Raw genomic sequence first — 24,632 nt, forward strand, 5'->3', positions numbered from 1 at the left:
TTTTTGAAGCCGACTACAGTCATGTATGTAGTACAGTGGTGCAGTCTTGGAGTCTTGGCGCAGTTTGCACTTGCATTTGAAACCAGCAAGTTTCAAATAAGCGTCTTGACATTTGGTTAGATGAAAATAAGCATGTCAGCACACCACTGTTGGGCTGTAAACTGTAAGAATTCAGTGGATAAAAATCCAAGTTTGCAGTTCTTTAACTTCCCAACGGATCGAACGCTGTAAGTGCTTATTTCGAGAACGCACACAAGCTTGTTGACTTTGCGAACATCTCTCTTTTTTTTGAAAAGTTTATTTCTTTTGTGCTTTCACGGAACTTCCAATTAGTGTTGGTGTATGTCAATCGCTCAGTCGGTGCTTCAATTACTCTTGTCGCAGGTCAAGGCAGTGGTGCATAAACTGCGGTCGCGGTCACCTGTCTGGATGCGATCGTCGAGCACTGCTTCGGCGTGGAGCTGTCCTATGCGAAAAACACTTTAAGCGATCCCAGTTCATGACGCCTAGACAAAGAAATGAAGTGAACACGCCGAAGCAGCTTCTTTGGAATGCCATTCCAACACTGTTTCCGCTGCCGCTGAGGTCTGAGGAGAACGTATCGGAGGCCGCTGAGTCGTGTGCCGCGCTTCGTAAGTGTGAAATTGAAGTTCAACAACAACTTTTGAATATAGCACTGAATCTTTTCCCTTTGTTTACGTCCATCATCTACACTGCGGCACTGGCTAAGGCACCTGTTGTTTGTGCCGTTGTACCAGGTTAATTAACTCACCCATACGATGAACACTAGATCGCGCGAATTGGTTTCGGTGCGCTTATATCTTGTGCGCGTACTCAGGATTCAGTTTTGCTTTACATTTTGCTTTTGTTCAAGTACACTTCAGTTGCTTGAATGGTAAGTGTAAGCCATGTACTAAGCACGACATCAAAAGCGCCATAGCAGAACGCCTTTTCAATCTGTGATGATGCTGTATTTAAAGATGGAACAGTAATATCACACAAAGTGTTAGCAATGGGCCTTGTGCACTGTGTTCCTGCCATGCATTGAGTGCTGTGATGTAGTTACATGAGGTGTAATGCCTGCCAGTCCTTGGGCAAAGTAGCTATGCCAAAAAAAAGTGTAAAATTATTTGTGAACGTTTTAATTATATATTTTCATTTGCAAAGAGTGGGAAGTGTGCTTTAAAGAAAATTAATGTGCACTGTATTTTCAAGTTGTTATTGCACATAAACAGAACCGCCGTACACATAAGACACTGAGCAAGTTAGGTTCATTTCCTCTAGGCAGCTACACAAACCTCAATTGTGGATTTGTTGCTATGGTAGTTATTTGGAAAGTAGTTATATGTTGCTTAGGAAAAAAAAAAACATATCTTTTAACACTTTTTCTGAAAATTCCAATGGCATACACCAGTGCACTAGCTTGGAGCATCAGGAAAAGCATTAATTGAGAGTACACAATATCTTGCATAAAGTGGCCTAAAATCTGCTGCCAACAAGGAACTGTCAAATGCACTGCCACTAGGGTGGCTGTGAAGACCACGCCGCCGCCACCATTGCCTAGCAAGGCCCCGCTGCACATTCCTGCCGCTGGGGGAAAATTCGGCACTTTCATCAGGGGCATCATGAGCCTGTCAGTTTCATAGGCCACGGCGCTGCTGCACGAGGTAGCTTTCGTGCTCTGTGTAATGCAGCTCTGTTTTTCTTGCATTTCCTAAGTAATTCTTCAAAGTAGGTGGTGTGAGCTGCTGTCGGTATTCCATGACACACTCTGAAAAATGCCGTCAATGACCAAGAAAAAAATGCAAAGGGGGTGTTTTGTGCCAGGTTGCGATGCCGGGTTCAAGTCATGCAGACAAAGAGTGTCTCTCTTCCACGCACCTGCCTGCAAAGATGAATTTCTGGCTACATAACCAGGAAGCGCATCTCTCCAACTGATTGCAAGGCATGCAGGGATGTCTGCCTTGTAACAAGAGAAAGTGTGCTGCACGAATTGCCAGCAGAAGCTTGCAAACGGTTGGACATGGGGGGGGGGGGGCTTCTATACCCATCAGTCTGTCTGTACAACCTTATTCAGACCCTCGAGGACAGACTCACTTGTGCATTTAGCACTAAACGACTACACGCAAAAATGGTCACGGATTTATTGCTTCTAGCAGCCAATGTGCTACAGATTGGCTGCAGGGAGCATTTAACTGCTCTAACAGTATCGGTGGCTAGGTTTTATAAAACTGCATCACACATGTTCACTTTTTGCTCAGAGGGTTAAACCAGTGTGCTACTCAGAACGAAGTCAAGAGGGTTAAGCCCTGTGGTTTGTAAAAATGTGATGCTCTGCAATGACTGTGCTATTTGCAATAAACTTGTATTAAGTCACCAGCACCAGCGCTTAGTACTTTTTAGAATTCTTTTACCACATTCCTGATATCATGCAATAACTTCCTCCCTTTAAAGTACTATTACAATTGCAAATATGTGACTAATGTGCAGGCATCACATTCAAAGTTGTTCCAACGTGCTGGCCTTCCACGGTGATTCCTATGAACTGTAGTTTCGTCAAGGCATAAGCAGCATAAGGGCGCCAACCTTGGCAAGAGGTGGCCGCAACAACCCTCACTGTATCAGCTGCGTGGTCGGTGCTCGCTGTTTGTACGTGGAATAAGACCAGTGAAACACTTCATTAAATTCTCTCAGCATCTACAATGCTGAATAAAAAATACTCGTCAGCATCGAAAGCATACAAGCGGAAAAACTAAGCACGGGGGGGGGACCAAATCATTTGCCCACCTGGAGGTATGCAGACACCACGAGAAACTACGGTGCCCCTGCCGGCAGCGCCGTCACACGGCAGGAACATGTTTTTGGGCCAGCCTCAGGAGGCTGGTCTTCACACCTCCCAATTCTAGTCGCCCTACTGCCATTAAAGCAGCTAGAGGTGCATCATTTGGTGTTATCATAAAGAAGTTGCTTTAACTCATTAACTGCCATGAGAAATTTTGAAGAAAAAAAAATTGATGAGAAGTGCAAAGTTTTTTGGACCTCTATTTTTTCTGCCATTTTTTGTCTAAAAGATATGACACCAGGAATACCAAAATATGAACACCAGTTGAGCAATGAAAAGAGCATGCTGCAGTGTACAAGATTATCCTGACAAAAGACCTTTGGCACTTGTCATTGCACAATGCATGTGGTATCTGTCCACATGTACAACACAGCTGTGGCCTAATGTTTAGAATGCTTGGCTACAAACCGATTGTTCATTGGTTCAATGCCAGACCGGATGTCTTCTACATTAAATGTGGTGTGCCTGAATCAAAGTGTGAAAAACTAGCACACAGACACACTTGAATCATTTCCTAGCTTGTAACAGCTGTTCGCATAGAAGGGAATTTTTGCACAACTGCGTAGAATTTTTGGGAAGTTGTGCAGATAAGAAAAATTGGTCTAACTAATAAGTTTCAAAACATGTTCTGCCTCTCATGGATGTGAATGAAAAAAAAAAAAAAAGCAATTCTTGTCATTTTGGTGACACTGTATTGCAGTCATGTGGAATTGTATAATCTAACTATGTACAGCAACCCTATTAACCATTGGTGGATTGCTGTTGCAACTTGCCAGTATGTGGTGAATGAAACAAGTAACATGCATAGCAGCTGCTAGGTTTTTCGCTGGTAAATGGCAACAGTACTTGATTGGTTTTGATGGACTATTTCTACAAATAACTGCACACAACAGTGGCTCGTCATTTTTGCCTGACTAACCACACACTATTGATGTTACATGCCTTACTTTTTAAAGCAGACAACGAAATGTGACCTTTTGTGTTTCGACCACGTGAAGAAAACAAGACATTGAACACAAAGAAATCAAAGAGAAAATTATTTGTTATGTGTAATTGAAATTTAGAGCAAATAAGAAACGGGAAATGAAAGTGAACGAAAAGATATAGTTTGCCGCAGGTGGGAGATGAACCCACATCTTCTGCATCACTTTACCATTTAGCCCTTTAAGACACTGTGTACACAATTGTGTACGCCAAGAGAGTGTGTCAACAGCAAAAGCATTGATGAAAGTAATGGTATTTAAAATGTGTCGCATGCATTTTGAAACTATTCTGATTGCAATTGGTGTTGCAAGTTTGAATAACAGCTCAAAATGTTTTAGTAAAACGAATGGGAAGGTAGACAGTTGTGTGTAATTGCTCGGTGCGAGTATGTCGTTGTATGTAGTGCGTTCACTCCTTTCATGGTTTTTCGCAGTGTGTTGCACCAGGCACAATTTTCAAGTGCCTGGATAGGTGCTTTTCAAGCCTGATAGACATGTTCTCATATGTAATGTTCTGCAGTGAGTTTTCACATGGAGTCCACATTCTGTAAGCTTGACAAAAGTCACTAAAGAATTGAAAATTCTGAACTATTCTGCAGCTGTATGCTTTTTATGATTCTGAATATGCAAGAAATGCAGTGAAAGTAAGTTTTCAATCAACTGAATTTATTGGTGTCTGAAAGGGTTAAGCTACCACAGTGACCGTCCGCCCAACCATTTACTCGGTTAATTGTGTACGTGTAGAGTTAGCCCTGGGAGTGTTGGCTGGTGCTGCTTACGGCCATGACAGCACATGTGTACCATCCTTTCATTTACAGGCATCACATAGTCCATGAGCTTAAAGCCCAAACCGCATTCACGCGATTTTGTGCGCGACGGCGACGAACGACGGCTTCGAGCGACGAAACGGGCTGTCGCGTGAACAGATCGCTTGGTCTTTTCGCTCAATTGCTCGGTTCTAGAAATCTAGAATTCGTCGCTCGTCGCCCGGAAGTGCTATGAGCGACTAGCCAATAGTGCGAAGCCGGAACTGGATATACATCAGTCAAGTACTACCGATTGTCGCTCGGAACGAGCAAACGACTAGATTTTGATACGTGCAAGGATAATAACGTAGTGCAAGACCTTTAGAAATAATTATGCTGCTCTTTACACTAAAACACATCAACTTAAATTAATAAAGCAAGCGTCACGCCAGTTTCGGCGAGTATTTGCTGCCCACATACCGGCAACACCGGGGAGACGTCGCTCGAAGTCGTCGCTCGCATGCGGTGCGACTTGTAGGCGACGAGCGACCGCGACAGCCATCTCCATCGCGTCGCTTGTCGCTGTCGCGCGCAAGATCGCGTGAATGCGGTTTATACTTAAGAGCAGGCAACTGGCCAATAAACCCCCATATGAACATAGCAAATAATTTCCCCCTGTTCTTTATCCGGTTTTATTGTCTGTTTTTTTCACATGGTTGTAACTAAAAAAAAAAAATTTAACCCCTCAGATGTCGTTGTTCTTGACGTTGGTGTTAGATATGCTTGCAAACATTGGTAGACATAAACTGATTTTTGATACTAATGGCTTCTGTGTGCTGACACGCATATTGCAGCCAACGTAAGTGAAGACTAGCATGATGTAGCAAAAGAAATAAAATACATAGCAACAGATTATATGCAGACCATTTTGTGTGGGTATTTTTATGCACTGGTAGGAAGAAAGTGCCAGGAATTAGGAATTTGTTAGTGAAAGAAAGAGTAAGGAACATTGCTGCTGTATGCAGTATTTTTGAAAATGAGTTGGCAGCAGGTACAGTGACAAACATAAAATTTGAGTTAGGTTAGAGCAAAGAGGCATAATTCAATTAATTCCAGAATACAGACTGGCATGGTCATTAGTGTTACAGTGATGTTATGGCTGGTGCGTTATGGTGGCTATCTGTGTTATGTTTTACTCAGGTGAAACACTTTGTTTGCAGGGAAACTGATCAACCCACCCTCCCAGGAAACTGAAAGTCCAGTAAATCCAGGAGCAAGAGTAAACGTGGAGGACTATGAAATGGCTGCTCTGCCTACATTTGGGAGGTGAGCAACTACATTGTGCGAAAGATTTTCTAGTTGATAGCTGAACTTGAGTAAACATCTTTTGGTTATAGGAAGGTATATGCTACTACTTGCATTTTATTTTCTGAGAGGCTTTGTAGATGCTTTTCATGTCCTCTTTAAGTACCAAACTTGATAGGAAAACAAAGTTGAAAAAAAAAAGTCGCAGTTTCACCTGAAAGGCGAAGCATCAATTGCGATAGCAAATTTGTAGAGAGCTATACGGAGTAATGATTGTAGCTTTATCAGCTGTATAAACTTGGACATGCAGCAGCACCGGCAGCACGCGGAACTGTTGTCGACGCCGTCAGCGTTTTGCCCGCGTTTGCTCAAAATGCGTGCAGCGTTGGTGACTGTTGCCGGAGCCTCTGATATAAATAGGCACTTGGTGCCGCAGCTAAACGTCGCCTCCCTTCCCTCCCCCTCCCCCCCCCTCCCCCACGGCCTTTCGCGCGTCAGAAGAAGGCGCGTTTGCTCTACATATATGGTGATTGTAAAGGAGGAAAGAGACGCCTACTTCTGCAGCCCTTAAGGGAGCACGGCACATAACGCGCGTTTGTTCTCCGCCGTGCGTTCACTCCCCGTGAAAGCGCGCATCCCTCGCGCCCTTTCACTCGCACATACAGCGTTCGGCGGCGCGCGGCGGCGATATCATCTTCATTGACGTCATACGGAACCTCACGGCGACGCCGACGCCGACGGCAGAAATCTGCTTTGGAGTGTCCATATTATTGCTATCGCAATAATTATAAAGCTATTTGGTGAGCCCCGGGTGGAACATTCTTTGTTCTGTTGTGTCGTTCTGGAAGAAAGAAATTAATGCAAAATCAGAATAGGACAGCAGGTTCTTTTAGAACAGCGCGCTAAATAAATTTACAATGTGAGAATGTCAGCTGCTGTTCCCACGAAAGGATTATCAGAACTGGGCCAATTACGACACCTCAACAAAATGGAAATATGTAGTGTTTAGAATGCTGTTGATAAACACTTTGCACACCTTGTTGATGTTGGCACCCAAGTGAAATACCCTGCAGTTCTGCCATTTGCTAATGACTATCACAGAGTGTTCAATTCAACAATCTGAGAACTAACATCATCATCATTCAAGTAATCTCCAGATGCAATAAAGCACTTCCAAGAGAAAGACCAAAAAGGCTTGTCATTCTAAATATTCCTTTGCTGAAGCAATGACTCAGACAGATGTTCTTTAACCCCTTAAGTGTTTTTTTTTTTTGTTTTGTTTTTTGACCATTGCTTTTTTCATGACTTGGTTTCAAACTTACTTCACTGAAAACCCTTCTAAAGCTTTTTCAACCAGTTAGCTTTATATTTTAGGCATGAAAACCTCATTTTATCTCCATACTATGTCCTTGCCACAAACGGTATAGTTAGAAGTGAGGGGGGAAAATGCTTCATTTTACCCTGTTTCAGCACAGATAGCTTTGTCACTGGGCTCACACCAGATCCTTGCTTTCTCCTGGTACACTATCATCCTACTCTTTGCTCAAAGAACAAGCAGTGCTTTCACTCTCACTTTCACTGTCAGAATCTAGCAGCGGCTTTCTTTTGCACGCACAACTCACATGTGAGCTGTCAGTGGCAGACACCATCGTTACAAATCTGCCAAAAGGCGCATTCAAATAACGCAGTCTTCGAGTGCTGACTAAGTGCTGCCAGTAGAATACAAAGACTGCAATAAATGCGCCCCTCCAGTGCTGACGAAATGGCTGCCATCTATATTGTAGGACACAAAGACTGAAGCAACGTGGCCTTCGAAGCACTGAAGAAGTGCTGACGTCTCTGTAGTAAAACAAGAAAGAGCGAAGTAGCAGTGGATTTCAAACGCTGGCACTGCAGCCGTCTATGTAGTAGAGAGAAACTAAGTGGACGTGCTGGGCTTATCCAAATCTCTTTTAAAATGGTATTATTGCTGTTGACGAGCTGAGCTTGTCTAAAGCAAAATTAACTAGGATTGCGTTGATGAGCTGAGCTCATCCAAACGCTTAAGGGGTTAATGATGAATAAAAATGCCTTGTAACACTTCTTGAATATGACAAATACACTGCTAAATATTATTCCTGCACAGACAGTAGGAATTCCTAAATTTTGCTCGAAATGCCAGCCGTCCTTGCCTGCAACATTTGCATCTCCTTGTGACCTTCTATGCTTATTATGTAGGTGCATGAAACACATTGATTATTGGCTAAATTTCTCCATATGTCATGAGTAATTGGTGCCTCTTGGAAAAGCAAAAATGTCCCCAGAAATGCTATTTGTTCATTGCAACTTTGCTAAATGAACATTATAAATGTCCATCAGCTGAAAATGCACAGTGAAGGATTTAAGTTTTATATTTCCATTTATAGGGAATGGCCATCTGCTCAAGTTTTGCCCCTTTCTCTATGGCCTGTTACTAAAGCTTTACTTTTCATTTATCCTCATTTACATTTGCATGTTCTGGTGCCTTTTGTGCATGGTACTTCATGCAAGCATTGTGGAATCATGTTCTGTGTAGAAAGTTTTTTCTATGCTTCATTGGTTGAGCTAACCACTGGCACAAATTTGGATTATGGCATGTTGACTACCACATTTAACGACAGTAGTCATGTGCTTTATTCAAAATCAGCCAACAGCTCAAGGCAAGACAATAAAAAAAATCTGAAATTTTCTAACAGCTGATCTGTTGTTGAAGAGTGATGTCACTGCGCTAGTATACATCAGCACACTGATGTATACCATGTGAGCAGAGCAGGCGCTGCTCTGTAACGACTACTTCCAGTGTACAAGGAGTGGCAAAAAGCACGGGGAAAGCCGTGAAAACAGGGCAGGGGCAACATTTTATGGCCCATAACTTGGGGATGTTCGATTAATTTTTTTATTCAATTAACGATTAATCTTTCATCATTCTAGCCTTTAACTGATAATTACTTTCAATGCAGGGTTTTTCATCAATTAATTTGTTAATCTAAATCTTTTCCATGCACTTCTAAGTTATCGACTTTTGTAGGACCTTATCTTAATGTTTGAGAGGTGGAACAAAGTTTGAAACAAAAGTGTATAAACATTTGATAAAGGATAATCTTTAACTTGTTAAAAACTAAATATACTTGGCACTAGTGGCTTTTGAAAATATAATATCTGTTATAAAATGGCATTTAGTGCAGAAATAAATAAGATACATGGCACTGTTGAATCCCTGTACAGTACAGTTAAACAAGAAATAAGAAAAATAGCAAAAGCAAAAGGTGAAGTACAACTGAAATATGCAAGGAATTGCATACACACAAAGGAAAAGAAAATTACTGGTTTAAGATTTTAAACCACATGCTCTTTTCTACAGAGCGAAGGAATGTCAATTGGCTTGGATGTTTGGGTGAAACCGGCACCTTTTTTGAATGGCCACACAAGCAGCATGCAAGAATAGGTGCTCGGACGTTATAGATTTGCTGGAATCGACATGAACTTCATCGCTATGTAAAAATACATGCTCCAAGCCGGCGCGCATGCTGTGCCACATTTTTAGTAGATTGGGAGTGGCACGACAATGGACGACTGGGTTGCTAATAGTATGCCTTGAATTGCAAGTGTATTTCAAGCTTCAGGTGGCATGGTGGCGTGTGCGGTTTGGCAAAAGAGAGGGGAAGCGCTCAGCTCCATGTCGCTCGAGACTCGAAAAAACAGCCGACAGTCACTCTACCACAGCTGCACAGTCACTACTTGTGGGCCACCATTCCAGTACGATTTCAAAATTTTCGTGCCACTCCTGTCTAACTCTCGAAAATGATTAATCGAACAGGCCTAATCGATTAAGTCGATTAAATAAAGGTGGACATTGATGAAGATAATCGTTTTACTGGACACATAACTCAGTTCGTACAAGATGCATTCAAGAACTTTTTATTGGAAAAGATTTACAATATGATGCCCTTTAATCTTGAAATATTCCACACATTTCTGAAGAGTTGTTGCAGTGAATGTTTAAGCCTGTGAAGCATTTCTTCTTTTTCGGGGCCTTAAATCTGAAACAAAAAAAGTGAGAGAGAAAGGATTGGCATTTTCTACGGATGGTGCAAAGTGTCATCAAGCTGGAAGAAGTGGGACTAAGCCTATCTACAGGATAATATGCAATGATGTATGTGTGTTGGTGTACTATTGCCACGTGGCTTCCGAGCAACCGTATTCCTCACTGTGATGCTCATATATATACACTTATCGATTCACCTTGTTTTTGCTGTAATATGTTCAATTTATATAATTTGTGGTTACTACGCCTATACAGAAAAGCCATGAAGTCATTATGAAGAATTGCTTGACCTGGTAATTGACCCTAAATCATGCATATCACATTCTTGCCCCATCATACACATGGTTAAATGAAAACTCGTGTGATTGTTATTTCTATCTAGCTAATTTTGAACCTGCATACTGATTGCATTTACTGCCAGCTAGTTAAAGTAATGTCTATCAAATACCAGCGTGTAAAAAACAAGGGACGAACGTAAGGAGACATGCACAGCGCTGTGTACGTCTCTTTATGCTCGCCTCTTGTTTTTTATGCACTGTTATCTGACAATCGTGAATAACCAACTAACCAGTGTTTTAGCTCTAGTAAAGTAATGTAATGTTGTGTGGATGTGTAGGGGCTCTCTTTGTAAATCGGTCTGTGATATTTAATCATTTAATGGTGGCACATCAAAAAGCTGTGCAGCACAGAAATGCACGTGCATAGCACACTCGTGAGCAAAAGTATATGGACCACAGGAACGCATGCCAGACACCTGCTGTCGAGAAAGGCTCGAGCAGTGTTGTACATGTTCCTGTAAAACAGAAACGAAAGCTCGTTCCTGGTTCGTTGCCAATCTTGAAACGAGTTTCCGTCCCAAGTTCTGTTAATGCGAAAGGAACGCTTTCCAGTTACACTTCGAAAATTATAACGTGTCGTTACATTAACATTACATTTGATTTTTTAAATTAAAATATTGTGTCGGATAATACTGAGGTGAAATAAAGTGCGCAATTTAAAACTTGCATCGTACTACGTATGTTATACGAATTTGAACATCGCCAGCAGCAGATTATATGGAGATAAAAAGAATTCAAAGAAATGCTCCTAGGCAAATGTTTTCAGGGATCACCGGAAATACTCCAGACACGTCTTAGTGCAACTTTGGTGCTCGTCTATTACAAGTGCAACACACATGGCACTTTCCACTTCGGTCTTCAATTGCGTAGTCAGGATACTGCACTTCAGATGTGCAAAAAGAAAGTTAACATGCACCAGTATAATTAAATTTCTTGCACAATAAACCGCATCAAAAGGAACTGTACATAGGCGTTTAATGCAGTATGAGTGGGGAAAAAATGTCCAGAATACATATTCGCAACTTAGTAAAGTCCCTTATTTGAATTCAGCAGGATTTGTATCTCGATGTTGGTGTCCGACAGACGAACCCCTTTTTTCGTCAGCACTTCGTTGGCAATGTTGAAGAGCCATTCCCACAGAAGCACTTGAGGGTACTGCCGTGTTGTACTTGAGGAAACGTTGGTTCAGTTCCTTTAAGTTCGTCTGCGACAGCGGGTAGTCAACTGGTACCAGCAGGTACCGCGACAGTTCATCCTGTGCCTTGGTTGGAAGGGTTTGGTGCCTGAATGAGGGGAAAGCTTCGGGTGCGGACGAGGTGGCAACATCTGCGCTTGCTGGTTTGGTCACCACAGCTAGCTCTGTCTTTATTTGCCATGCGGTGGAACATTTAAAAAAGATGCCGTTCCCTCTGCCATTCCTTTGTAAACCTAACGAGTTACCGTTACAGTTCCACCGACCCTTAACGCAATGGTGGTGTTCCTCCGTTCCTCCCAAAAGGAACTAGTTCCAGGAACACTGTTCCTTGGAAGGCTATTCCGTACAACATTGGGCATGAGAGTGGCATTGCGCATGCACGTCCACCCGCCGCGGTGGCTCAGTCATCGCGGTGTCTAAGGCGTTGCGCTGCTGAGCACGAGGTGGCGGGATCGAATCCCGGTCACGGCAGCCGCATTTCGATGGAGGCGAAATACAAAGAATGCCCGTGTACTTGCGTTGTAGTACACGTTAAAGAACCCCAGGTGGTCAAAATTATGCCGGAGCCCTCCGCTATGGTGTGCCTCATAATCAGAAGTGGTTTTGGCACGTAAATCCCCAGAAAGAAGAAGAAGGCGCATGCACGTCCCCTCATATCTGCGGCATGTCATGTCGCTTTCCCTGACGAGGTACACTGCTCGTCGACTAAAATGTCAACAGGGTGCCACTTCCTCCGCTCCGTCACATCTGCTCCGCTTTTTCACTGAGTGGCTGTGGCAAAGCTGGCACGTGTGTCAGTCAGGCATTGCATTTTTCAGTTATTGTGCATCGGTGCCCTTCGTTGCACAAATGATGTGCGACAGAGTGCAGTATAAAAGCCTATGTACTGCTGCAGCAATACTGCCACGTGCACAAAAAAATAACAGGGGCAAATATGTGCCACAAGCTGCAATATAGCTTCATTCACAGTTGTCCCTTGCGGATAGATTAGGTTGCGTAATGGGCGGAGATGACAGTCTGCAAATTTCCCCCATGAGAATCCTTAGGGCAAGTCAACATGCTACTGTTACTTTCAGATATTATAATGTGGATACTCTGGTGCGCTCTATTTGTGCGAGAAAAGACACTGATTGGAAAACCATCCTTGAATACACGGCAGCAAACATTGGAAGTGTTTTCTCTACTATAAGACCACAGCAAAAAGAAAGTCATTATGCGTGAGTCATTAAAAGGCACAAAAGAAGGCAGTAGATGGCGTGATAATGGGAGAAATGTGATGCATGAAGTACACGCGTGCCAGCTTTGCTGCAACCACTCAGTTTAATAGTGGCCCAGATGCGACGAAGCAGAGGAAGCGGCGCCCCGTTCACGTCTAGTCGACGAGCCACGTTCCTCATCAGGCAAAGCAATATGGCGCTCCGGCAGGTATGATGTTACATGCATGTGCGTCGCTGCTCTAGTGCCACTCGCGACAGCGAGCACGAGGTCGTGGGATCAAATCCCGGCCGCGGCGGCCACATTTCTATGGAGCCGAAATGCAAAAATGCCCGTGTGCTTGCGTTGTAGTGCACGTTAAAGAACCCCAGGTGGTCAAAATTAATCCGGAGCCCTCCACTACGGCGTGCCTCGTAATCAGAACTGGTTTTGCCACGTAAAACCCTAGAAAGAAAAGAAAAAGAAAGAAAGGCACAGCTATGCAGTTTAGCAGCAAAATATGCAATCACACTTTACTACAGGGTAGCAAAAACATGTCTTTTGGAACTAGAGAAACAAGTCAAATGACATCAGAGCAGTACTACCCAGATCCTTAATGTAAGCAACAAATATTCAGAGTTACTAAAGTGACATTGCAGACTACACTTATAAGCAGTCATGGATTTAATAAATTTAGTCTTCACCAACATGCAATATTACTATTATGCAAAGTAGGCCTGGGCTAGTATAACGTAAAACTATTCCAATCTGTTTTTATTCCAATTTTGCCATTAGCCCTCTGTCATAGGTCCGAATTGCATGGGCGGAGCCCCAGCCATTTTGACCTTTGACGGAGCGCTAATGGCAGATTTGGAATAAAAACAGATTGGACTAGTTTTACGTTTTACCGGCCCTGGTCTAGTATATAGTAAGTTTGCAAATTATGGTGTTGTAAGCAAAGATGTGGTTTTAAGAAAATCACTCTTTTAACTCAAGAATAACAACTAATAATTATTTTCTGGCGTTCTGGTTTCAAAAATTATAGTGGATGTTTTCTTTTATTAGAGTTGGAACGTGAGAGGTTTATTTATAGTTGAAACTGCATTCCTTGGCCCTTCTTGTGGCTCATAGCATTGAAACATTTTCCCATGCATGACAAGGTACCGCAAGCTCACGTGAGCAAGCACATTTTTACAAAGCTAATAATATTTATTCAGTTAAGCAAATTAGCTTTAGCTAACTTAGGAGCTAATTTGAAAGCGAAGAACAAATCCTAAGAACTTCACCAGATCAATGAAGCACCTCTGGCATTGCAAAAAAAAAAAATTATTTTCCATTTGCATTATCAGTAATATCAGCTATTGTTCTGTATAAGGCTTAAAAAGAACATGTGATATTATTGATAATTATTTTTTTCATCATCAATGCACAAAGAAATAAGTGCTAGCTACAGAAATGAAATAATAGAAAGCTTTATCCACTTAACGATACTGTATAACATCTAACAAAAACATTATCCACTTGATCATTATAACATGCAACATGAAGCATTTATCTACATTCGGATGTTGCCATTGCATATCTCTGTCAGTGCTCTCAACAGTAGCATGCTGTGACAATAATTCGTATGTCAAGTGTGCCTGGTTACAATTTTCCTTTGTAATGTCTGCTTCGTCTGGTTTAGGCAAAAAAGCATGTGTTGAAGCAATATCCCTATAGTGGGATATCGAAGTCAATCATATCGAAGTCATAGTCAATTAGGAATGCAGCCCTTCACTGCTAAGCCTGAGGGCGCCGGATCAAATCCCATTTGTGGCGGCCGCATTTCAATTAGAGTGAAATGCAAAAACGCCTTTGTACCGTGCATTTGGTACATGTTAGAAAACCCCCGGTTGTCAAAATTAATTCGGAGCCCCCACTACGGCATGCCTCACTCAATAAATCAATCTTTATTTACTGATAAACAAATATAAGCATTCTTAATCATATCATGGTTTTGGCACGTCAAAACCCCAGAATTTAATTTAGAATGCAGCCCCAGGAGGCACTTGTGGTGTGCGTCTTCTTGTCAGTTGCCTATGTACTTGTGTTGTACTGAAGATTGGTGTGCTGATTTATTTCGTTGCAGAGAAAGGCTGCTGGGCATTGCCAAGAAGCAGTGGCATGAGATTAAGCGCCTCCGAGTGAACGTGCGCAATTTAGAACGAGGTCTGGCCTCAAACCTTGTCCTGGATGAGACCTATCTGCTCGACTTGCTTCAGCGCAACCTTGATGGCTCCCTACTCGATCGTGTGGTTGACATAATTGTTGGAGATGTTGACGATGACCATTGTGCTATGGCTGTAGACACATGAGATGTACAGTTTCTGATGGTTTATTCTTAAAGGGGCCCTGAACCACTTTTTATTGAAGTGGAGAAATACATTTGAAGGTAAAATAGGCTATTTCAGAAATACCTTGCCTCAAAAAGTACTTCAATGCATTCAGCAGAAGTGCAGTTAGTGGCAATCAAACACCCCCTTCGCGGTGTTTCCGCTCCTTCTTCAATGCCTTGCTCTGCGAAGGCTGCGGCGGAATGGGGCGTGCCCACAACGCTCCGCCTACTGAACATCATGGTGCGCAGTTTAAATTTGATTTTGGATGTTCACGTAGACGCCACTACTTCCAATTTTGGCGCATCATCATCAGCTTATATATTTATGTCCACTGCAGGACGAAGGCCTCCCCCTGCGATCTCCAATTACCCCTGTCTTGCGTTAGCTGATTCCAACTTGTGCCTGCCAATTTCTTAACTTCATCACCCCACCTAGTTTTCTGCCGTCCTCGAATGCGCTTCCCTTCTCTTGGTATCCATTCTGTAACCCTAATGGTCCACCGGTTATCCATCCTACGCATTACATGGCCTGCCCAGCTCCATTTCTTCCGCTTAATGGAACTAGAATATCGGCTATCCCCGTTTGTTCTCTGATCCACACCGCTCTCTTCCTGTCTCTTAACGTTAGTCCTAAGATTTTTCGTTCCATCGCTCTTTGTGCGGTCCTTAACTTGTCCTTGAGCTTCTTTGTTAATCTCCAAGTTTCTGCCCCATATGTTAGCACCGGTAGAATGCAGTGATTGCACACTTTTCTTTTCAACGACAGTGGTTAGCTCCCAGTCAAGATTTGGCAATGCCTGCCGTATGCACTCCAACCAAATTTTATTCCTCTGTAAATTTCCTTCTTATGATCAGGGTCCCCTGTGAGTAATTGACCTAGATATACATACTCCATTACAGACTCTAGAGGCTGATTGGCAATACTGGCACATACGACGCGCCAAACGTAAGCCAACGGTTGTCCTCAGTGAGCCGCAGTGCACTCAGCTAGCGGAATCGTCGCGGCACCCCGCGGCGGCAGCGGTATCTGCGCGACATAGCAGACCGCAGCTACATGCAACTGTAGTGCGTATACGGAGTGTTTACTTTGTGCACGACAGGGCTTGAGTGTCCACTGGCACTCATATGCTCCAGTCTGGCCGTGCTACGTGGTGCAGACTGGCTTTTCCTGCACCAGCTTGACCGACAAATAATAGCCACGTACAACTTGCACATTTTGAAGCGCTATGAATTGCTCAGTATGAAGCGAAGTTTGCCAAGGCATCTAGCTGCCATTAGTTAGCGCATGCTGGCAAGCGTGCATCTGGTTTGACCTTAAGTTTCGCGTGGTTCAAGGCTAGTTGAGTATTCAAAACTAGTCGAAATTAGGGAGACTCGGCGGTTATGACACCGATAAACAGGCGATAAGCAGGATGGGCAAAGTTTAATTCCTACGTCGGTGGCTGTGGCCGAGCGTGAGCAGACGATAGTCGGCTTCTTCCGGAAGTATGTAATTATCGAAATTTGAAAGCAGATTTTCGCTGACTTCAGCCTGTTAATAAACTTCGTCAATGAATATGCACAGTAACAGTGGGAAGAAGCGCACTGATCCAAATACCCTTCTTGATTGATGTCAGCAGCTATTGGCCAATGGCAGCCGCATATGGGAATCTGCTATATTACGAAATAAAGCGTCCATAAAAGAGTGAGGAGCAGGCTTCTGTTGAAAAGAGATCGTTTCAGAGAAAAGTGACTGTGTTTCGCTTGTGAGTTCCACACGCCGCGCACGACTGCAAAACTTGGGTGAGATGTTGACAGCAGCGTATGCTATCTGCAGACTATGTTTTTTCACCAAGTCCGAAGGGTGGTTCAGGACTCCTATAATAAACTTGTATTTGGCAAGACTTGAAGGCAGAATTTATCCTTGTCATTTTGAGATTGTGTGCCCTGCCATCCACAGCTGCTGTTATAATGCATTCTGCTTTTCCAATGACCATTTGATGTAAAATTGCACTGTACCAGTTGTACAGTTTGAGAGATAGCTTTCCTTCTGCCCTAATCTAATCATTTGAATTTCTGCGATTATCTGTGAAATTGCAATAAAGCTTGGTTTTAAGTGCACACTTCAACTATACACTTGTGTCACTGTTACCCTTATAGAAGTGCATTTTTTTACATTTAAAGGTAACAACGATGTTGGTTTTGATGTTCTGGTTATATTTCTTTGGGTATGAAGGTATAGTATACAGGGTGTTCATTTTTAAGTTTTACGAAATTTTTAGAAATCGCCTGTGGCAGCATAGCGTAATTCTTATCATTGAGCTGGGTTATTCGATGAGACAGACATTAGTAGCACGAGAAATTGAAACAGATATTCAACTAATTAACAAAAATTCACTAATTAACTTCTTAGTTAATCACTATACAACGCATATTGCAATTTATGAATTGTAACCAGTGAGCTTGTCAGGCGTATCCACTTGGAGTGAATTTCCAGAATGACCCCAGTTTGGAGATATGCACCATCAAACTTTCCATAAAAATGCAGTTGTTCCACTTACTCTTTTACCAAAATGCTGTTTTGTACATTGAAGCACAAAAGTAATGGGAATGCTCATGTATTCCATCCCACACTTTGCGAAATAATATCTCGAAACTGGTGTCATCCTGGAAATTCGTTTCAAGTGGATGCATCTTGCAAATTCACCTGCCAAAATTCGTAAATTGCAATATGTGTCGTAAATTAATTAACTGAGAAGTTCATTAGTCATTTTTTGTTAATTAGTTGAATATGTGTTTCGATTTCTTGTGCTACTAATGTCCGCCTCTTCGAGTAACCCAGCTCAACGATAGGAATTACGCTACCTGCCGCAGACGATTTTTAAGAATTCCGTAAAACTTAAAAATGAACACCCTGTATAGTATATAGTATGTATGATGACTGGCATATTAATTCTCTAGAAATTGCAACGATAAATTTTACTATGATAGAGATTGCCTTTAGATATCAATATACGCATGGTTTCTGCCATTATTTAACTACTTCACACATCATGTCTAACTAAGATGACTGTCATTTGATTTTTTTTTTTCTCCTCTATACTTTCTTGTTATAAATTTGCACCATTATCGAACGTTATTGCTTCCACTTCCTGAAAGCAGTTACTCAATAGTCCTGACATGATGCGTGCGACAAGAAAACAGTTCTTGCTAACACACACACAAAAAAAAAATAAAGCAACGAAACCTTTTGTGTATGCATATGTTAATGAAATTGTGGCCTGGGAGATGCTGACTAAAAGAAAGGCAGGCTGATCATGTTGTAGTTGCTTGAGAAAACATAGGAAGTGTTTTGGAGAGCTCCAAGGGGAGTGGGAGCTTGAGGAACCATTCTGACATGGTAATTATATAGGTTGACTACCTCAAATCTCCTTAGTTCATATATATATATATATATATATATATATATATATATATATATATATATATAAATGGATAGAGTGTACCATGTGAGTGCACACCTAATGACTTCTCATACAAAACAAATTACATAGTTCTGTGAGTGTCAGAGGCAAAGTGACAGTTAACCAGTTGGCTTGTGGTTACCTGACAAAATGACTATTGTTGATGTGTATGCTACTTTTGCTACTATACTGCAGTAGTTTTTTGGGCCTCAGGTGAGCAGCTAAAGTTTTCTCCTTTGCCAGGCCGCGAGGGAAGTAAGAATTTGCGCAAGTACTAAGCATAAACATGTCATTATTATACATGTGCTTTGGCGGCGTCTCCAGGACAAGGGGCAATGGGGACTTTTAATGTTTGAACCATGAATGTTCCCCAGGTTGGGACTCGCCGAGGCCGCCTGCACGTGTCGGAGGTAAGCTGACAGTCGATATTGCGTGTGTACAGCCCCCGGCACGCTCCGGCCTCGGCAGCACCAACCCACGGGCCGCCCTGTTTCCAGCGTTGATGTCCCCCCATCCCCGGGCCCTGCCACCGCCGCCGCCCGCTTTATCAGATTCACTCCTGAGGTCTCCGTCTGCCGGTATTGTTTTTATTTTCACGTGCTGGATGAGTTCGATAAAACCAAATCGCACAGTAAACGTAAATTTCTTCCCGCAAAGAGAAGCGCGAAAGAATGGCGCGCGCTGAGAAGAGGCGCTGACCAGTGCACGCAGTTTCTGCTCGCGCGAAATCTCTGAGCCCATGCTCTGATACATTGGCCAAATAGGAGGCTTGCATTGGCATTTCAGACAGCTTTGCAGCAAATTAAAACAGCCACTTTAATTTTTAAGTCTTTTTACTGCTAAATATTTCCACATGTTATTTAATCGTACAACGGACTTAGCATCAATAATTTTTAGCGTATATGTTTACTTTCTCAGCCCGAGATTATTTTTGTTGCCATGGCCAACGCCTCAAATAGGAGGCGTTGCCATGGCACTTCAGACAACGTTCTCAAGTACATAACCGCGTCCCCAGAATCAACCTTGAACGATAGTTGTGTGCTGCGCAATCGCCAGATAATTTGCTATCGTCCACTCCCCTGCGCTCGCTTTGCATAACACGATAGACTCAAGCGGGCGAACTTAGCTCATATATTTTTTTAAAACCACATTTTGCCGGCAAGAGATGGAAAAGCATACGTTAGCAATGTCGCTGCTACGTGCTAGCAGTAGGTTTGCACACAGCGTGACTACTCGCATTGTAGTGTGCGATAAAGGATTTCAAGAAGATCTTTTCGCAATACACTACGTGGACGATGTCATCAAGACGCTGCTAGTAAAGCTTGTGTCGCGACAGTCTCGGAACGCGCGATTGCTGGTGCTCGCGTCGAGTAAGCACCGCGTATACTCGTAGTGTATGCTATCTATACTTAAGGAAGTAATCACAAAACTGAGGCGCACAAGTGGCTCTCTGAAACGCAGATGTTTCTGCGTTTTTCACAGAGGACAGAAAACCAGGTGGTTTGATTTATCTCAGAAGGTACGTTTTTTTTATTTGTAAGGTTTTGTGCTAATCACCTGCAAATGGAACCAGTCGTCGGCGGGTTCCATCGGCGGGTTCCAGACGCGTTAACAGCTGAAAACCTTCAAACTTGCAACTATCTCAGCTGACCGCGTGTGGCTGCCCTTAAGTGTTGTTAGGAAAATTTTGAAGTCAGCATTGCACACTTGTTGGGAGCTCGCAGCATATATTTAATTAGCTGTTTGACATGTATTGACCCTTTAAACAAAATTGTCGCAGAATTAGGTGGTTGACTGGCTTCCGTGAGATACACGTGGGAGTGAGCGCTGGTAGTGTGCGTAACGAGCTAGTTCCACAAATGCTGGGCTCAGCTATTTCCTTGTTGCGTTTTTTCTTTTCTTTTTTTTTTCCGTTTTCTTTTTTCTGACAACACTGTACATATGCGCGGTTACAAATTATATGGTAACGTGTTAAACACAGAAACAAACAATCGTGTGCGACCATCTCTGCATGCGTCCTTGAACTTGGGCACGGCTATGCGACGACGAAAAATTGCAATTTGCGGGCTTTAACCTTGACAAAAAGAACAGCATTTCACTTCATTACTCGGGAAAGAACTCCTGTTCATTTCTACCGCTTGTGCTAAGTGTCTTACAAACACAAGGAACACAACTGGAGCGCAAGTGTTCCTTGTGTATGTGAAGTACTTTGCACAAGTTATAAAAATGAAGAGCAACCTATTGCCATATTCCTCATTGTTGCTATAAACATCTGTAACATGCACGCTTTTGGTCTCTACTGTGCATATATACTTCATTTGAGAAAAAACGAAGTTTTGTGTAAGCAACAAAACCTGTCGTTTTCTCTGATTTCATGGGTTAAATATGCCATTGTCATTCAAGTTGTTTCAGACTTGTGAAAATAGATGCAATAAGGTACCCTACAAAATTTAGAAGTAATTGTTAGCAACCAACAAGTGGGCCATGCACTGATGTGCAAGAGAATTTTACAAGTTGAAAAATTATTGAAGAATCCTTCTAATCTAGACAATGTAGCTGCCGATATTTGGCCTATACTTGTGACATGCCTGTGCAGTGTAGCAGCTAGTGTGCCAAATAATGTTGCCCAAGATATGGGTGTGCAAAATTATTTTTCGTTTTATTGTGTTGCCATGTAACTTGGAAAGTTCCAAGAATATTTTCATAATTAATAGATAACAGTTTTTATTTTAAGCCTTGAATTGCTTGGAGCATATATTATGGTCCTTTGCATAGCAGTGTGTTTGATGTGGTCACTTGCCAAGTGTCACTGCTTGATGCTACCTACAGCGAGAAAGAATGCTAAAAGCTATGTATGTAATTGTACTGAACTGTCTGATTAGGACACTACAACTTCAATCAGAGTTTATATATATATATATATATATATATATTGTAATGAAGAGAATGACTCACTGAGGCTCCCACGCTCGGACTGCGGGCGCGGGCAGGAGGAAGACGACGAGCTGGAAGATAGAAGAGCCGGCTCAGTAAACGGGTGCTGTGTCTCTGTCTCCTGTCTCTCCTTTACAATGGCGCAGCCGACAATGAACCTGCCTTAAGGTGTTCCAGCCTTCAGTGTTCCTCGCACGGTGCTTCGGCGTGCCGGGTCCCTCCTTCCCAGGAACGCCGTTCACGCTTCCTCCGGTATGGAGCCCGCCACCCTACCGTCGCAGGTACTCACTGCACCGTCCGGGGACGGCGTCCAAGCCTCCTCGGCGGCTCTCGGACAGGGATGTACCGATGCCCTCGTCCACGACATCGCCGAGCTGACACAACAGCTCCAGGGTATGACGACTGCTTTCGTGTCCGTCGGCGGTTGCGTCCTGCCTGGGAACGCCGTCCATGCTTCCCTGCCGCCGGCGTTCGTGGAAATACCAACGTTTCACGACTTTCCAGACGACGTGATCCTTTGGCTCCGCAACATTAATGCCTTGGGTGATCGTCATGCCTGGCCCGACCACACAAGATGGCTGGTTGCAGCACAACGACTTTGCGGTGGCGCCAAGGCATGGGAAAACTATGAAGGCATCAAGCAGCTGTCCTGGTCTGCATGGAGCGCAGCTCTGATAGCTGCTTTTGGCCCATTTCCCTATGTCTGCGGAGAGTGCGATCAGCACAGTTCTGCGCACGGCGCTCCGGGGAGCTACCGCTTCGATCCTGTGGCAGGTGTGCCCAGCAACACCTCGACAGGGAGAGCCGCAGGCTGCCCCGCCGTAGGCACCGGCTCACCGGCTGTCGCCGTCGGCTCTACCGAAGACAGTGGGACAGCGCTTCGGGCCCTCTGTCTTGGACCTGCCCTGCCTGGGAACGCCGTCCACACTTCCCTTGGCGAAAATATCATGCCCAGCACTTCTTCGACTCCTCAGCCACCAAGGTATGCCGTTGATGCTTCCTTTGTAGTAGAACCGGCTGCCACGACTACCACAACCACTGCACTATCCGTGGACACCGGCCCTGGTACCTCGGGCAGCTGGACAAGCAGCCTGGCGGAGATGAGGCACTGCGACTTCCAGCAGCCGGCGGGAATAGCCCGGCAAACCACTGCTCTTGCTGTGACCCACCACCAGGCGGCCTCCGAGCTTACGCTTTCCAGAAGAGCCATTCAACCCATAATAACGGCTGGTGGAAGCGAAGTTCGAGTTCACGAGCAACGGCTGTCTACATCTCTGAACATCGCGGGTCCGTCAAGCTGCGATGATGGGGAACTACCGGTCCGCAACCGTGATCTGTCTATGGATTGCGCAGGCGATAAACTTCTGGACCCGCCGGAGCCACACCTCGGGATTTCGCAGAAACCGTTGGCTGAATGTGCGACCATTCGCTACGCACTGAGTGAGGTCTCGCTAAAGGAAGCCCAGGCGGCTGGCATCGCTGAGACCGTAATTATCGAAGACCTCATCGTGCCGCCTAAAAGTCCCTATCCTACGAACAAGATACTACAGACTAAAGCGCAGAAACAGCTGTTCCCTGGTTCCAGCGTGTAAATTATTGCGGGCTCTGACCAGGCATCGCTTTTGACTCCGCCTTCGGACAGAGACGACTCGGCAGCAGTTGGCATATTGTTGAGCTTTGCCGATTCGAGTGCATTTGCGAGCCTTGACCCATCAACGGCAATGTCGCGAAGAGGCACACGATGGTTGAGCACAGGATTTCGCTGTATACATGGCGCATCAGTGCGGCCAGCCGCTGGGCAGTGTGCAGTGCTTTGCCAAGTGCGACCTGAGCGCAACACTCAGTGCCGACCCCCAGAGAAGCTGGTTGCGCGCAGGACAGCCCTAACGATGACGACTCCCATTCCCAAGTCATGTCGATTATAGATGTCCATCACCAGCACGCTCTCCCAATCACCTGAGCTATCATCAGCAGCGTGGCCAAGTGTAATGAAGAGAATGACTCACTGAGGCTTCCGCGCTAGGACTGCGGGCGCGAGCAGGAGGAAGACGACGAGGCAGACGAGGCAGAAGATAGAAGAGCCGGCCCAGTAAACGGGTGCTGTGTCTCTGTCTCCTGTCTCTCCTTTACAATATATATAACTCTGATTGGGACAAGTTGTAGTGTCCTAATCAGACAGTTCAGTACAATTACATACATAGCTTTTAGCATACATATATATGTATGTATGCATGCATGTATGTATGTATGCATGCATGTATGTATGTATGTATATAGTGATACAAATTGCTGTAGCAAGTGCTCTTATGCATTAAAGATCACTGTGTGCCATGTTCACTCAAGGATGGACGCAACCTGGTAAATTTCCATCTCCACAAACACTAAAATGCAGAAAAGATTGCTGGGAAGAATACAGGACAGGGCCCACTATCCTTGTTTGTTGCAGACCTCGACAGCCAGTGTGAACATAGATATATCAACCTGTTGACATCAATTAATATTGTCACGTAGCAGTGACAGTGAAGAAAACAGTCGTGACACTGTGTATGACAAAACTGGTTGTTTATTGGGCGAACCTGTGCCAACAAAAGCAACCTACACTCAAAGCGTATTAATGTGTATTAATACACATTGAATCAACATATGGACAGACACCAATTAATATTATTAATACACACTGGCACATTTACATGTCAAGGAAGTTTGCAGCCTGAAAGCTTCAGCTAACTGAAGATTCCCCAGAAGCTCTGCATCAAGCCATGTTCGTGGCTTTTAGCTCCGGTCCGTTTCCATGTACTATCATGCGAATAAATAAAATATCTTTGATACCATTAAGGCATTGGATAATAATCTGGTGCTTAAGGGGGCACATTTCTAATCTGTACTAATGGCACTGAGGCTACCATTGTCTGCTCTATTGAGTTAGTTGGGTCCGGCTTTTTATTAAATCAGGTTTCTTTACCACGAAAAGCATGAAGCTTCAATTAAGACCAATGCTTACATTTAGAATAACTGGAGTTTACTATGTAGAGAGTTATTGTAACAAGGTTTTACTGTATGGAGGGTCCAGTGTTATTCATCATGATGGTTCAGCATCTAATATATTCTGGTGTTGCTAAACATGAGATTGCCAGCTCAGTCGTTTGCTGCATCTATGATGTCTTGGTCAAGAACAGATACAAAAAGATGTGCCTAGTAGCATTTTATTGTGTCCT

General features: G+C 43.7%; 2 protein-coding genes across 3 annotated transcripts in view; both read left to right on the forward strand.

Moving 5' to 3' along the window:
• Nucleotides 1-26: 26 nt before the first annotated feature.
• On the forward strand, nt 27-17,140 carry LOC119435978 (uncharacterized). The gene is made up of 4 exons (XM_037702700.2): nt 27-227; nt 385-632; nt 5,792-5,897; nt 14,795-17,140. Exons 1-4 carry the CDS (start codon nt 121-123, stop codon nt 15,018-15,020), a joined length of 687 nt encoding a protein of 228 aa, XP_037558628.1. The 5' UTR covers nt 27-120; the 3' UTR covers nt 15,021-17,140.
• A 2,306-nt stretch (nt 17,141-19,446) lies between these two features.
• Nucleotides 19,447-24,632, forward strand: part of LOC119435977 (uncharacterized) — a 29,800-nt gene continuing 24,614 nt past the window's right edge. For both annotated transcript variants that reach the window (XM_037702697.2, XM_037702698.2), the window contains exon 1: nt 19,447-20,002. The gene's annotated coding sequence lies outside the window, so the exon portion shown is untranslated. The remainder of the gene's footprint in view (nt 20,003-24,632) is intronic.

The sequence above is a fragment of the Dermacentor silvarum genome, chromosome 1 (assembly GCF_013339745.2).
Source record: "Dermacentor silvarum isolate Dsil-2018 chromosome 1, BIME_Dsil_1.4, whole genome shotgun sequence".
NCBI classification, from domain to species: Eukaryota; Metazoa; Arthropoda; class Arachnida; order Ixodida; family Ixodidae; genus Dermacentor; species Dermacentor silvarum.

Bases quoted from the DNA above. Each gene is read 5' to 3' on its own strand.
- LOC119435978 (XM_037702700.2), top strand. From the start codon at position 121: ATGAAAATAAGCATGTCAGCACACCACTGTTGGGCTGTAAACTGTAAG. The intron at 633-5,791 runs GTAAGTGTGAAA...CTTTGTTTGCAG, and splicing joins TGAGTCGTGTGCCGCGCTTC to GGAAACTGATCAACCCACCC. The intron at 5,898-14,794 runs GTGAGCAACTAC...ATTTCGTTGCAG, and splicing joins GCTCTGCCTACATTTGGGAG to AGAAAGGCTGCTGGGCATTG.